At 49.5% G+C, this 14,748-nt stretch overlaps 7 protein-coding genes across 7 annotated transcripts; 3 read left to right on the top strand and 4 right to left on the bottom strand.

Annotated features, from left to right (window-relative positions):
• Nucleotides 1-1,732: 1,732 nt before the first annotated feature.
• LCP9604111_8533 (putative glycerol dehydrogenase) lies at nt 1,733-2,789 on the bottom strand (the record flags this gene model as incomplete). Its single annotated transcript, XM_039076687.1, has 3 exons — nt 1,733-1,932; nt 1,995-2,375; nt 2,429-2,789. The coding sequence occupies 3 exons, from the start codon at nt 2,787-2,789 to the stop codon at nt 1,733-1,735; spliced, it is 942 nt and encodes a 313-aa protein (XP_038925445.1).
• A 782-nt stretch (nt 2,790-3,571) lies between these two features.
• LCP9604111_8534 (inositol oxygenase) lies at nt 3,572-4,603 on the top strand (the record flags this gene model as incomplete). The annotated part of the gene is made up of 2 exons (XM_039076688.1): nt 3,572-4,486; nt 4,547-4,603. 2 exons carry the CDS (start codon nt 3,572-3,574, stop codon nt 4,601-4,603), a joined length of 972 nt encoding a protein of 323 aa, XP_038925446.1.
• A 566-nt stretch (nt 4,604-5,169) lies between these two features.
• LCP9604111_8535 (putative NAD binding Rossmann fold oxidoreductase) lies at nt 5,170-6,339 on the bottom strand (the record flags this gene model as incomplete). Its single annotated transcript, XM_039076689.1, has 2 exons — nt 5,170-5,910; nt 6,013-6,339. 2 exons carry the CDS (start codon nt 6,337-6,339, stop codon nt 5,170-5,172), a joined length of 1,068 nt encoding a protein of 355 aa, XP_038925447.1.
• Nucleotides 6,340-6,558: 219 nt separating this feature from the next.
• On the bottom strand, nt 6,559-8,344 carry LCP9604111_8536 (uncharacterized protein; the record flags this gene model as incomplete). The annotated part of the gene is made up of 4 exons (XM_039076690.1): nt 6,559-7,297; nt 7,349-7,485; nt 7,540-7,969; nt 8,043-8,344. The coding sequence occupies 4 exons, from the start codon at nt 8,342-8,344 to the stop codon at nt 6,559-6,561; spliced, it is 1,608 nt and encodes a 535-aa protein (XP_038925448.1).
• A 632-nt stretch (nt 8,345-8,976) lies between these two features.
• LCP9604111_8537 (enolase) lies at nt 8,977-10,489 on the bottom strand (the record flags this gene model as incomplete). The annotated part of the gene is made up of 5 exons (XM_039076691.1): nt 8,977-9,223; nt 9,274-9,724; nt 9,778-10,012; nt 10,064-10,359; nt 10,408-10,489. 5 exons carry the CDS (start codon nt 10,487-10,489, stop codon nt 8,977-8,979), a joined length of 1,311 nt encoding a protein of 436 aa, XP_038925449.1.
• A 1,555-nt stretch (nt 10,490-12,044) lies between these two features.
• LCP9604111_8538 (glycoside hydrolase family 28 protein) lies at nt 12,045-13,275 on the top strand (the record flags this gene model as incomplete). Its single annotated transcript, XM_039076692.1, has 3 exons — nt 12,045-12,275; nt 12,333-12,752; nt 12,817-13,275. The coding sequence occupies 3 exons, from the start codon at nt 12,045-12,047 to the stop codon at nt 13,273-13,275; spliced, it is 1,110 nt and encodes a 369-aa protein (XP_038925450.1).
• A 422-nt stretch (nt 13,276-13,697) lies between these two features.
• On the top strand, nt 13,698-14,687 carry LCP9604111_8539 (uncharacterized protein; the record flags this gene model as incomplete). The annotated part of the gene is made up of 2 exons (XM_039076693.1): nt 13,698-13,947; nt 14,119-14,687. 2 exons carry the CDS (start codon nt 13,698-13,700, stop codon nt 14,685-14,687), a joined length of 819 nt encoding a protein of 272 aa, XP_038925451.1.
• Nucleotides 14,688-14,748: the final 61 nt, after the last annotated feature.

Here is a 14,748-nt window from a genome sequence, read left to right on the forward strand (position 1 = left end):
AAGCCTTAGATAGTTCTTTCTCCACGCAGCTGAGTTTTTCAGTAATGATCAAGATGCGCTCCTCCACGCCATGAACCTTTCCCCAGCTGAGACAGTTATCATATAATTATTACATGACACCTTATGCAAGAAGCCTCTATAGTATATTGCATGGATGCAGCATTAACTACCTAAATTTATTCCCTTCTTACTCGGAAAACCCCACCGATGGCCACATCAATTCATTTGTGGAATATGAAAGTTTGATCCGCGAGATGTAGGATTTGTAAAGTTAGATGGGCCTACTTAAGTCTGACATTTCTCTGCCTAGCCTTCACGATCTACCTATACTGATTGGAATCAACTTGTTTCGAGCAAAGTCGACCGTGCCTAGCCTCAGCGATGCCAACCTGTCAGGATTTTAGAGCCTAAAGACAACATCGGGTGGTATACAAAGACCTATCTGTATTCGAGATTGAAGCAGCTCGATGCTAAAGAACAAGATCCAGGAGGGAAAAATAAGCACTATCCGCTCCTCTTGTCCTTCTCCCTTCTCAACCCGAAATCACCACGTACGACTCATTTATAACGCCGTGAAGGAAACCTGCCTCGGCATCAGATCACAAATTTGTTCATCGCAATCAACAAGTAGGATCCTTTCAACAAGCATCCTATCAAAGCAAGTTCTCCTCTACTACCAACAAGGGGATCGCTTTCAGCCGGCTGACTGATCGCCCATTTTCCAGAAATTACAACAATGACCTAGCTCAGAGTTACTGAGTTTGTGACTCCCGCGTTAGGATTCGCACATTCCGTCTCGAAATCCGCAATGGACATCACCCTACAGTCTGGGGAATAGAGACATACGAATCAATCAACGAATCTCCGACTACAAAGCCAGATGGCCGGGGACATTTTCTATGTTGAAATTAGTATAAGGGGAAACCATGACAGTTGATGGAATCCGAGATCTTTCAGTCCTCCCAACTGTTTGACGAGACGCTCGTCCCGCTGCCAACCTGTTGGATACCCGGAAGGCAGTCACCCATATGGGTCCAGATCAGGAGATAGCTCCGCTCTCCTCCTCTTCTCTCTCTTCTGCTCCCGTGCACTTTATTTTGGTCGAATCGATACTGGTTGTTCTCCTCATCGCAGATACAATGTAGATCGATCGCCATTACAACCCTATATACTATGAGGCGTGGTCAAACGTCTGGGCCCTAGGTGACGGCGATGGAAAGGACTGCGAGACCCAATATAAACAGCGCAGCGGCGACCCCCGCTAGAGAATGAATGAGCAGTCTTCATTTCCTAGTGTCGGGGACCCTTGTAGTGGTGGTTGTCTTAGCCTTGGCTTGGGTCTGCGTGGTGAGACGGTAGGAAAGTGCAGTTGGGGTATCGGGGATGAATTTGATCTCACAGATCCTGCTGCCCCTGATCTGTAAGTGGGGTGGGTAGTAAAAAGGACAAAGGTGAAAGTCAGTTTAGTCAAATTTTGAGTTTGAAGTGGAATCAATCGCAAATCGGAAGTGAAATTCAACCGTAAATAGTAGACCATGTGTGTTAAAAAGGTATAGAGTAGGGTTGGGAAAGATAGGGCAGCTCAGTGACAAAAACATGGCCGTTCATGTTCAAGTATCCAGTGTCATTCATAATATTCTTCCATTTTGGTATCTATGTCATAAAACAAAAAGGAACGTGTCCTTTCTATACATGTAGCATCTCTATCGACCATTTCTCGTACGAAAAAAGCTTACTGCTTATCGGGGAAGCCGAAGTCGACACCGAAGGGAGGGTAGACAAAGCGCTGGAGCTTGCCCTCAGCCTGGAGACCATCACTGTACTTGCGAAGGGTAGCCAGGTCCTCAGCGTCCAAGAAGATCAAGTCGGCACGATTAGCCTCAATGCGGGCAGGGGTGACGGACTTGGCCAGGACTGAGGAGCCACGGGCGACTAGGGAGAAATCAGTTAGTACGCTATATTCGGTCCAGTGGGTAAAGGCTAGAGATACTTACTGTGCCAGCTGAGCAAAACAGTAGCCGGAGTAACTCCGCGCTTGTGGGCGACGGCCATGATGGGCTCAGCGCTGAATAGCGGGCTGCCGGTACTGCCAAGTGGGCTGTAAGCGGTGATGTGGATGCCAGTCTTGTTGCAGAAGTCGACAATCTCCTGCTGTGGGAGCAAGGGGTGGTTCTCGATCTGGTTGACAGCGGGAACAATAGTGGCCTGGGCCAGGAGTTCCTCAAGGAACTTGAGACTATAGTTTGAGACACCGATGGCCCTGGCCTTGCCAGTGCCGATGAGCTTCTCCATATCCTTGTATGTAGTCACATGGGAGTGGCTGTGGATAATGTCCCGTGAGCCATCAGCGAGCTTGGGGAAGATGTTGTGGTTTCCTGTGATGGAAGTCAGCGCCGCGAATCTGCATATTTGAAGAAATTCAACTCACCCTTGGGGTTCATTGCCAGAGGCCAGTGCATCAGATAGAGGTCGACATAGTCAAGTCCGAGGTCTTTCAGACTCTGCTCAAGACCCTCCTCAACACGAGCGTGGAAAGAGCACCACAGCTTAGTGGTCACGAAGAGATCCTCGCGCTTGACAAAGCCGGCGTCAATGGCCTCTTTGATGCCCTGGCCGACTTCGTTTTCGTTGCCGTAGCAAAGCGCGGCATCAATGTGACGGTAGCCGACCTTGATGGCGTGGAATACGGCGCGCGCAACCTCGCCGGGCTGGGATTGCCATGTTCCCAGGCCGAGTGCCGGGATCTCGGCTCCAGTATTGAGCTTGAAACGGGTATCGCAGGCAGCCATTGTGGATTTATCGGGGTATCAAGAGAGAAGGAAGATTATTTACACAGAATAAGGGAATATGAACAAATTGAAGTAGAAATGGTCAAGAAAAGCTCTGGGGAAAGGCGGGGGTTTACAAAGGATAACAACCCCACACGGCTATCGGGGTTATTCCGTTCCTCCAAGGTCGGCCTTTTTTCCATCAATCACCTCGACCATCTTTTGGGATCTTCGATGTGCTTGGAATTTTCTACTGGGAGAGTTCTATATTTTTTCGATCGACCTCGAGGAGAATGATTTTCCCCACACAATAACCGTCAGACCAGGATCCAGGAGAACAAGTTAGCAGATCTACGGAAACCGTCTTCCAGTTCGACAGATTCCTCTCCGCTTGACATCACAGCCACTCCACATGGTTGGCCTGTGGTCGTGGGGTAATTGTGGCTGCCAATCATCGTCGCCCTTTTGGAGAGCAACCCAGATCTCCATCGGCGCGGAAGCCAGAATCCGTGATGTTTGATTTTTCGTCCTACGTGCGAGTACATCGATGTCATGGCAAATCAGGCAAATGAGACAAATGGATATGGGGAGAGCCCTCACACCACTGCTGATATCGGAAATCTACACGCGATATTTTGCACATCGGATTTTCCTGGCCTTAACCCTATATATACACTGGATCTCCTAGTGTCTATCCTTCTTTTAACCCCAGACTTTCCTGATTGTTAATTGCAATTCATTTGGCAATCTGAAACTTCTTATATATTCTACCAAGAAACACTACTTCATCCAACACAGTCGAAATGGCACCTGTCGCCATCTCCCCACAGGCCTCCCCTGTCTTCAAGAAGCGGGATGGCCACGCACTGGAAGAGCTCTCGGACGCTATCGACGAGATCAACGTTCTCAAGGACATGAAGAAGCGTGAGGCTGAAAAGAAAGTGGCCGAAGAGAAGGGTCTATATGACGAGTCCGAGTTCGACAAGGAGAAGGACAAGACCAACTTCCGCCAGTACGAGGATGCCAGCGACCGAGTCAAGAACTTCTACAAAGAGCAGCACACCAAGCAGACCGTCGCCTACAACCTGAAAGCCCGCCACGACTTCCACAGCAAGACTCGTGCCGAGATGACCGTCTGGGAAGCCATGGAGAAGCTTAACACCCTGATCGATGAGTCCGACCCCGACACCAGCCTTTCCCAGATCGACCACCTCCTGCAGTCTGCTGAGGCCATTCGCCGCGACGGCAAGCCCCGCTGGATGCAGCTGACCGGTCTGATTCACGACCTGGGCAAGCTCCTCTTCTTCTTCGATGCCGAAGGCCAATGGGACGTTGTCGGCGATACCTTCCCCGTCGGCTGTGGCTTCGACGATAAAATCGTCTACGGCCGCGACTCGTTCCGCGATAACGAGGACTTCGGCCACAAGATCTACGATACCAAGTTTGGTATCTACACACCCGGCTGCGGCCTCGACAATGTCATGCTGTCCTGGGGCCACGATGAGTACCTCTACCATCTCGCTAAGGAGCAGTCGACCCTTCCCGATGAGGCACTCGCTATGATCCGCTATCACTCTTTCTATCCCTGGCACAGCGCCGGTGCGTACCACGAGTTGATGAATGAGCACGACCGTGATATGCTCCGTGCTGTCAAGGCTTTCAACCCTTATGACTTGTACAGCAAGAGTGATGGAATTCCCAGTGTTGAGGAGTTGAAGGTATGTTTTTTCGCTTCTACTGATGATCTGTGAATTCGAGGCTAACTTGTTTCTTTCTAGCCGTACTACCTGGAACTCATCGATGAGTACTTCCCCACCAAGGTCCTGAAGTGGTAGACGTCTGCGACTTGCTCTCCTCGCGTCTTTATTCCACAAATTTTTCATGATTCCCCATTTTTGCACTAGTTCTATGAAAATAGCTACGATACTTGCCATCACATTCAATTAGCGTTAAAAACCATACTTTGTCAATCGTTCCAAGCAATCAAACCCAGAAATTACCTGAATAAATTGATAGAGACGAAATTAATCAACTCTTCAACACTATTTTTCACACTTCAAAGTAGTCAAGCTTCATAGTCTAGCGCTCAGCTTTCTCAACTCTAATAATCTCACATTACACCACATTACACCACATACAACTTACATTCGTCAGGACCTCTTTGAGGTTACGGAGATGTGAAGATATCAAGGATCGCTACTGGTAAAGGACAACTCACTTACTGCAATTACACAATTTCCCTTCGATATTACCATATCTAGAGTTAGAAGAGTCTACTTTGGACCAAAACACAAGATCGCATCGATATGTAAGTCATGTCATCTTCATTTGGAAGGGTATGTATAAGCGTTGAACGTATATAGGGTATATTTTAAAATCCCCAGGGCACATCACAAATTATTTACAGACTAGCCAACTGCGACCGTTTCCCATCCTCATCGAAGTAAATCTTCTTCTCTGTAACCATGGACTCCTGCAGCGCAGCACCAATGCGAACAGCCTTGACAGCATTCTCAAGTTCAAGAGGCAGTGCCGTGTTATCAAGACAGCAAGCAGTGAACTCATTGGCCTCGGTAACAAACGCATACTCGAAGCGATCATAGTAGTTCTGGGGGATCTCCCTCCGGACGCCGGTCTCATCGTAGATATTAACGTGGTTCATTGCAGGCTGGTTGTTAATCGCCAGCTTTCCCTTGGTGCCGATAATCTCAGTGACATCCTCCTGGCCAGCGGCCATCATGCGGGAAGCATAGAAGTAGGCAATACGGCCATCGTAGAACTCGACCAAGCCGACGGCGTTGTCGCGGTCGTTGTGCTTGCGCAAGTCGGGCTCGACGGCTGTGTTGCCAATCGCCGACACTGACTTCACTTTGCAGTCGTTGCCGAAGAACCAAAGTGTGAGGTCAATGTCGTGGATGGAGCAGTCGACGAAGATGCCGCCGGAGAACTCGGCGTATGCGACAAAGAACCCGCTGGGATCGAGCTTGTCGCAGGTCTGACTGCGGAGTACGGATGCAGTGCCGATTGCTCCTGCCTGCATCTTCTGGTACGCGTCGCGGTAGGACTTGTCGAAGCGTCGGGAGAAGCCGCACATCACCTTGAGCTCTGGCTTCTTGGCTGCTGCGTCGACGACGGTTTGAGACTGTATAAGAGGCGGGTTGTTAGTACTTGGTTTCAATGGTTGATTCTTTGTATTTGGTAGACTCATTGAGGTTGAGCTGGATTCAAAATACAACTGACTTACCACTTCGGGACTTGTGGAGATAGGCTTCTCGCAAAGCGTGTGCTTGCCTGCTTCAATTGCCTTGATTGCTTGCTCGGCATGCACAGCAGTTGCCGATGCGACCACCACGGCAACCAGACCTTCATGCTTGAGCATGTCGTCGTAGTTCTGGTACAGGGTTACGCCAAAGGGCTCGAGGTGGATTTTGGCCCATTCGAGTTCGACGGGGTCGGGGGAGCTGGCAGCCACAAGCTCAGCTCGGGGAGTACGCTCCAGGAAGTTCAGGGCATGGCGCTTGCCCATACGGCCTAGACCGGCACAGCCGATCTTCAATCTTTGGGTAGCCATTGTATATAAAATGTAAAGGTCAAAGAAAGGATATCAAGAAGAAATAAAATCAATAGCTAATAGAGAGGGAATTCTACAACTGGGCGACTTCAAGTTATAAGGCCGAAACTAAATGCGGAGGTCAGTCTCCGACAACTCCGCAAAACGTGGGGTCGGAAAGTGAATTCCACCACCGACGAAGTCCTAAAAAAGGACCTCGGGACATAAAAAAAAAGGCTATCAACTCGTGAATTCACTGCCGTCGGCTTTCTTCGATTCCCGTCGCAATCTTCGCTTCGCAATATCCACTGGATCCGCAAATCCATCACCTCTCAGCCAGGTCAAAGCCTTGCGTAGTCCCCCACCCTGCACGGCTTCAGGGTTCCCCTCAAGGATTGACCCCATAAGCGCCCAGGACAGAACAAACAACAATAGTTCCCCGCCCTTGCGGCCCTTCCATAGTCCACGCTTGACCCCGGTCTTGTACGCCGAATCAACAGCGACCCGGAAGAACCAGAGGAATGTGCTGCGACTGTTTCCCAGGAACAAGAATGGCAGACCGCCCAGTGCCCCACTAAGGAAGAATCGCTTGGTAGGAAGCGTTGTGCGGGGCAAGTTGTGGTTCAGGAGACAGACACTACCCCAGGCTGAGCCAATTGCAGCAGAGATAACCGCTGTCATGGTGATAATACGCTTCGAAATAGTATTCACTGACGAAATAGGCTGAAGCAGAATACTCTTGAATTTGGGGATTGAAAGCGCCAGAGTGATGGTCGTTAAGAATCGCGCAAGCGGCGGCACGGAGAGGAGAATGTGGTGCAAGAACGCCGTGCTACAGTTCGGGAGCTTAGGGTGCAAGAGAGCGCATGATAGACTTGTGATTGCAGGGTGTGCTGGTCCAGTGATTGGAGAGATGGAAGCTACTGATGACGGCAAGGTGTTGAGATCACCAGGGTGTAGAATTGGAGAAACGAATGCCCTGTGTCATATTAGCGACTATACTCCTGAACACAATCAACTTCAAACATACGGCCAGCGGAGATCAGCAATGGAGGCAAGAGAGTTCACAATCTCTTCTTTCTCGGGCCAGGCGATGTTGACCGGAAGCGACTCCGGTCGGCCTTGAATGTAGCTCGGCGAGAGCCTAAAAATGACTTTTCCAAACCACTATGGCATCATTTTAGCGACCGTGACTCAAGTAAAGGAATTCCGACCACAAACATTAGGCGTAGTCTCACGATCAAACACGAAAGCATGGAAGAGCTGGGCAAACGAGATCGGCATCAACAGCCAGCTGCCGAACCACCACGGGCGCCTATCCAGCCAGCCTTTCGAGTCCAGGACATTGAACAAGAACTCCAAGCTTCTGGTGCCTGTGTAAATCGCCGCAGTCAATCGGAGCTGGTCCTGCGGACAGATGCCTAGCGCGAAACCAGCCAGACTTGCGCCGATCGCTGGCGCAAAGCGCGAGGTCAGCGCCTGCGAGACATACGGGTTGCGCTCTCTGAATGGCTTTGCATCGTCGGTGCGGAGGTTCGCTCGCAATCGGACGAGGAAGCGGTAGAGGAGGCGATGGATAAGAAGGAGAAGAGAGAGAGAGATGGAGAGACGGAATTTGGGAGATCGGAAGAGGGGCGTTCGGGTCTTTTTCCTGTTGGTTGGAGCGACTGTTAGTGCATGCATGTTCCTAAAAGAGGCATCTGCGTAGATTAAATCGATCTTACTGTGAAGCGCCTTGGAACCGAGTAATCAACAGATCCGCCAACTTCAACGCGATTCCGGAGCCGACAAAGACTCGCAGCGATGAGCGAATAGCGGCTTCACTGTGTCGATTCTTTGGGCGAGCGATGACATCGTAGCGAGATGGAGATGGGAGCTTGTTTTGGATGGTAGGGGCGCGTCTGACCACTGATTCATGGAGGAATCGGTATTCTTTGGCGCTGAGACATACGCGGAGGACGTCGCGTAAGGCGCGAGGTGGAAGGTCCAGCGCATCCCCTGGGACTGGAGGGTTGTCCGCAGACATGTTGTTGTTGATGCCAAGTTAGAGCATCATCAGGTGAAGTCCGGGGCTGAGAAGGTCGAGTGGTCCAATGCGGAGAAGCCGACCTCGGCAATTCTTACCCGTTGGTCTTGCCATGACATTTCAGTATTCTGTCGATATCACGGGTTGTAGCCTTACTCACCATGGAAGCTATTGGGTATCTTGGGGATTTCAGAGGCCCTGACTACCCAGTCACATTTTGTTTGTTTCTCTCGTGTCATCTACCGCGAGAATGGCTTTTCCGCATACAGTATCTTTCCGACGGGGAGGTGAAGAGCGAATTTTTATAACAACACGACTTTCATTCCCACAGACACTATTTGAATGGACGGTATAACGAGAGTATCGGGAAAGCGAAGCCACAGGACGATATGAAGGTCCTACAGGACCTGCACTTCTGGCTAGGAGACATGGCTGACGCATCTCAGCTTTGCCTCGAGCGGATCCTTGAGGCCAGAATCATCATGAAGCTTTTATGTTTCTCATCCTTGTTGCTATAACACTAAGGCTAACAAGATACTATATTCCTTTTTCTAGGATGAATCTGTCCGATACGCTATATCCCACCATACATGTTATGTTGATGCGAAATTACAGTATAACTGAGGTCCGGCTCAACACTTAGATGCCACCCTGAATTGAGAACCGGCATAAAGGCATTTTTCACCTTTGCCCAAGAGATCTGCCTCGATATCCATGAGCCGGTTGTACTTAGCAACTCTCTCACCCCGGCAGGGGGCCCCAGATTTCAGATGGCCCGTCCTTAAGCCCACGACCAAATCTGCAATGAAATCATCGGTCGTCTCACCAGATCGGTGAGACACAAAAACACTCCAGTCAAAGCTGTAGGCCAAGTTCGCCCTATGAATAATTAGAACTTTATCTCTGGGGGAATTGTAGGGGAAACCTACGCCTCAATTGCTTCGGAGATGGTGCCTATTTGGTTGATTTTGAGCAGCATCGAATTGCACGCCCTCTTTTCGTTGGCCTCCTGCACATATTTCGTATTGGTAACCAGCAAATCATCCCCAACCAGTTCAACTGGACATTCCTTGTTGAATTCGGTCCAACTGTCCCAATCGGTTTCGGCGAACGGATCTTCAAGTAAAACGATCGGATAATTTTGCAACAATGAGCGATACAGGTCTGTAAGCTGTTTTGAGCTTTGCAAGTTCGGTTTGTCGTCTTTGAACCCAATATCGTAGTTCCCATCCTTGAAGAATTCGCTTGATGCAGGATCAATGGCGAATTTTATTCTGCCGCTATATCCAGCAAGAGAGACGGCTTGAACCAAGAGGTCTAGTGCCTCATGAGGCTGGGAGATCGGTGGTGCAAACCCTCCTTCGTCTCCAATACCGGTAGCTTGAGAGTATCAGTAATGGCTGCGTAGGATCCATAGTGAAAGGCGCACTAACCAGATGTTCCATACTTCTCGACGATGACCTTCTTCAACTTCTGGTAAACCTCGCAGCCCATTTGTACTGCTTCCGTGAAAGATGATGCTCCAACAGGAGCAATCATAGTCTCTTGAAAAGCCATCTTGTTGCCCGAATGCACACCTCCATTTAGGACATTGAAGAACGGCACTGGCATGACGAATGGTTTTTTCGCTCCAGACTCACGCCGAAGGAACTCGTACAATGGAATCCCCTGATATATATCAGCCATCATGTCGAATCGTCAACCTTAATTATAGCTTACAGCATGGGCTGCACCCGCTCTGGCACATGCCATGCTGGCGCCCAAAATGGCATTCGCGCCGAGCTTCGACTTATTTTTCGTACCGTCCAGATGCTTAAGAAGGCAATCAATCATCCTCTGGTCTGTATCAACCTTGAGCCCGCTCTGTACTAGAGCGGGACCAATGACCAGTCGGATGTTCGAAACAGCTTTCTGGACGCCCTGGCCGCCATATGCAGAATTATCCCCATCTCGCAGCTCAATGGCTTCATTCGCACCTGTAGATGCACCAGACGGAACGATGGCTCGAAAGGTACCTGCATCGGTGTAAGAACCGAGTTTAGCTATTGTTGGTGCTCTCTTACCTCTGTCCGTAGTGAGATCAACTTGAACAGTTGGGTGTCCCCGCGAATCCAAGCGCTGGGCAGCTTGGACCGACCTGATCATCGTGAATTCGAAATGATGTAGCGTGGTGAGTTGATGGGTTCAAAGCTTAGATGACCATCGCATGAGAATGTTTTGTTCTTGCTATTCATCATCCAGGTACAGTAAATTTCACAATGGCAAGGGGTGACGTAGAGTAACTATAAATTAACTGTGACAGGTGATGATGTCAAGCGGATGGCGGTTGATTCTCATAGCCAGATCTATAGACCAACACTTTTCTTTATTGTACGCTTCTGACTCCAATTTACTCTCGGGCAATCTGAGCCTATCGCGATGGCTCATTGTAAAATAACTTGGTAAGCAGGATATGGTTGTGATTATTGTAGTTACTAGACAGATCCATAGTATATATACTGTTCGAGCGGAAAGTTTTGCCGCGCCTTTCGAATCCATTACGACTTCAAGATGTTCATTTGAAGCAAGCTGCATTGCAGTTTTGTCCAAATTCTTCGCAGGATTGAGGTCTACTGTTTTCTGGAAGTTGTCCCCAAAGATCAGCTTTATAATACATAAATTTCCGAAACGAGCTGTCGCTATCCGGGGTATCTCCTTCTTGTTTGTTCCGATGGTTTATATCAAATCGATTACCCAACTGCAGTAAGCTCACCACAAAGCAGATAATCTCCTTCGGTCCTTCTACTACACAACTCGGATAGAGCAACTCGAACACCGCATCGGTATCCTATCGCGCTTAGCGAAAGGAGTGTATGCCCATAATCAAGTACGATATGCTTGAACAGAATCTGTGCTCAGGTCAGGGGTAACTAGATAAATGCATACCTAAATACTCCGTGCCTATGGAGTCCCCCTAGGCATCTTTATTTATGTATACTAATACATTGTTGTTTCACTGCATATCTAGATATGGCACCAATCAAACAAAAGACCGCATGCCAAATTAAAGAGTGGATTTTTGTCTCAGCGCCACAAAATCTCTCGCGATAAGTCTTCATGCACGGAGTATTTGGCTAGCCCTAAGGAGTACATCGAGAAATTCCTCAAATCAAGTGCTTGGCGTGAAACACAAGCTTGACGGAACTCCACATGGCTTCCCAGGTATCAATTCCATATCGCGATTGGACAATAAATATTGCAGCCCAGACTGAAACCCCATGTCTCATTCCGTTTACCCGAAAATATTCCGGGAATTAATTATTCCAGCAATGATTGTTTTCAGCGGGGCCGTACGTAGTAGATTCGGTGGAGCTAAATGTTTCGGAGAGTTGTCGTAGCCCTAATAGATGAATACAACGGAGCACCTAACAATTACCATGCATCCATGGATCTCATGGCTCTCCAATGAGTGGTCCGGCTGGAAACAGGGGTCAACACCATGACAGATGGTGATGTTCCCGTTTCATAAGGATACTAGCGCAGGGGCTATAAGGAGGATACTGTGCAGGCCAAGCATTTAAATATCAAAGCCAAGCTCGATGGAATAGCTTATTCAAACCCATCCATTCATTCTTACTTCATTTCATTCTTCATTCTATTCGGCTAGTTCCGAACATTTACACTCTCTTTACTTGTCTGTTGATCGGACATTTACTTCAAAATGCGTACATCTTTCGTTTCCATGCTGGCCCTCGGCGCCGCCGTTGTGTCTGCTGCCCCAGCTCCTACTAGTGTTTCCGAACTGGTTGAGCGCTCGTCCTCGACTTGCACCTTTACCTCAGCCGCCAGCGCCATTGCTAGCAAGAAGGCTTGTTCCACCATTGTGCTGGATAACATCGAAGTCCCTGCTGGCGTGACTCTCGATCTTACCAAGCTGGAGAGTGGTACCAAGGTAGATATTTCTGTTATTCAAGGGTCGATAACCAAAGATCTAATAGCTGCTGTATAGGTCATCTTCAAGGGCGAAACTACCTTCGGATATAAAGAGTGGACGGGTCCCCTTATCAGCATCTCCGGCTCAAAGATTGAAGTCAGTGGACAGTCAGGCCATGTCATCAACGGCGGCGGAGCGAGCTGGTGGGACAGCGAGGGAACCAACGGCGGAAAGACCAAGCCCAAGTTCTTCTACGCCCACTCCCTGGACGACTCGTCCATCACCGGCCTGAACGTCAAGAACACCCCCGTCCAGGCTTTCAGTGTGCAGTCCGATAACCTGGTCCTCGACCAGATCACCATCGACAACTCGGACGGTGATACTGAGGGCGGCCACAACACCGATGCCTTCGATGTTGGCTCGAGCACCTATATCACCATCAGCAACGCCAATGTCAAGAACCAGGATGACTGCTTGGCTATCAACTCTGGCGAGGTAAGCAGTCAAAGGATACTTCTACCATAAAAAAACAAATGAAACTAACCTGGTTGTCCGCCAGAACATCGTATTCACCGGCGGCTACTGCTCCGGCGGTCACGGTCTCTCCATTGGCTCCGTTGGCTTGCGCTCCGACAACACTGTGAAGAACGTGACCATCTCCGACTCTACCGTGACCAACTCCGCCAACGGTGTGCGCGTCAAGACCGTCTACAAGGCCACTGGTGCAGTCTCTGGCGTGACCTTCTCCAACATCAAGCTGTCCGAGATCTCTAGCTATGGTATTGTCATCGAGCAGGATTACGAGAACGGCAGCCCTACCGGTACCCCCACTACTGGTGTCCCCATTACCGACCTGACTGTCGAGAAGGTTACCGGCACTGTCAAGAGCAGCGCTACTGACGTCTACATTCTTTGCGGTAGCGGTAGCTGCTCTGACTGGACCTGGTCTGGAAATTCCGTCACTGGTGGTAAGACTAGCAGTAAGTGCGAGAATGTGCCTTCTGGTGCTTCTTGCTAGATTGCTAGGGATCAAACAGTGATCACCAGGGCATCAATCAGACGAGAGTGGGCTATTTTCAAGGCAAATTTGACTGGGTGGGCTAGAAGACGAGGTTAAATATGCTACTAGTCCCTTTGGACGTCATTGTACTTAGATAGCCATCTGTAGATGGATTCAATTGAATGGTTTTCAGCCTACCTAATAGTAGCTGAGAATGACTATACTGTAAAACACCTTAAATTAGCAAAATTCACTCGTAGATTCAATTTCTTATGCGTCTATTAATTTCTATCTATGTTGTACATATTTTGTCGCAACTAACGCCAAGCTGCACGTTCGGGAGGTGCATGGTGATGACGCAACGAGTTCCTTTCCCCAATCAGCCAACCCTCAAGCTTCTTCTCTTACACATACAAAGCCACACCCAAATCATACTCAGAATGCATGTTCTTCTACTCGGCGGTCATGGCAAAGTAGCCCTTCACCTTACTCCACTCCTCCTCAACCGGGGCTGGAGCGTAACCAGCGTCATCCGCAACCCTGCGCACGAAAGCGAGATTCTAGAGCTGGGCCAAGGCCACAAGGGCAACCTCAAGGTGTTACTATCGAGTCTAGAGGATGTCAAGAGTTCCTCCGACGCTCAAAAAATCATCAACACCGTTGTACCGGACTATGTCGTCTGGTCGGCTGGTATGGCAACCCTCACCCCTCACCCCGCACTTATCTCTAAACATCGCAACGCAACGCACATTGCAATGAGCCATCCCCAAATCAAATAAGAACTCGAAACCATATAGACCTCTATAATGCACTATGGAAAATCAACAATTCCCCAAACCACAAACTAACACGCAAACCCAGGCGCCGGCGGAAAAGGCGGTGCAGCACGCACAATCGCGATCGACCAAGAAGCAGCGAAGCACTTCATAACAGCATCATTTGCATCACCAAGTGTAAGCAAACTCCTCCTGGTGTCGTACCTAGGCAGTCGACGCAAGCAGCCGAGCTGGATGCCGGACGATCAATGGGCGGGTATAGTGAAGGTCCAGACGGAAGTGCTGCCGACGTACGCGAAAGCCAAGCTAGAAGCCGACGAGTACATGACAGCGCTGGCTGCACAGCGGAAGCGCGAGCCTGGACCGGCGCGGCCTTTCCAGGCTATCAATCTGCGGCCTGGGATTCTGACTGATCAGCCTGCGACGCGGAAAGTCGAGCTGGGGATCACGCCTAAGGGTGACGGAAGTGTTACTCGGGAGGACGTGGCGATTGTGGCGGATCTTTTGCTTGCTAGGGCTGATACGGAGGGATGGATTGATCTTGTTAATGGGGATGAGGGGGTTGAAGAGGCTGTTGAGAGGGTTGCAAGGGAGAAGGTTGATGCTGTTGTTGGGGAGGATGTTGAGGGTATGGTCAAGAGGTTTTTTCCTTAAGGAACAATTTCCGGGCTTGAATCTCTAGGTTTCTATACTAGAAAAGGCCTGGGATTGACAG

This window comes from Penicillium roqueforti (genome assembly GCF_015533775.1).
Source record: "Penicillium roqueforti strain LCP96 04111 chromosome Unknown scaffold_34, whole genome shotgun sequence".
NCBI classification, from domain to species: domain Eukaryota; kingdom Fungi; phylum Ascomycota; class Eurotiomycetes; order Eurotiales; family Aspergillaceae; genus Penicillium; species Penicillium roqueforti.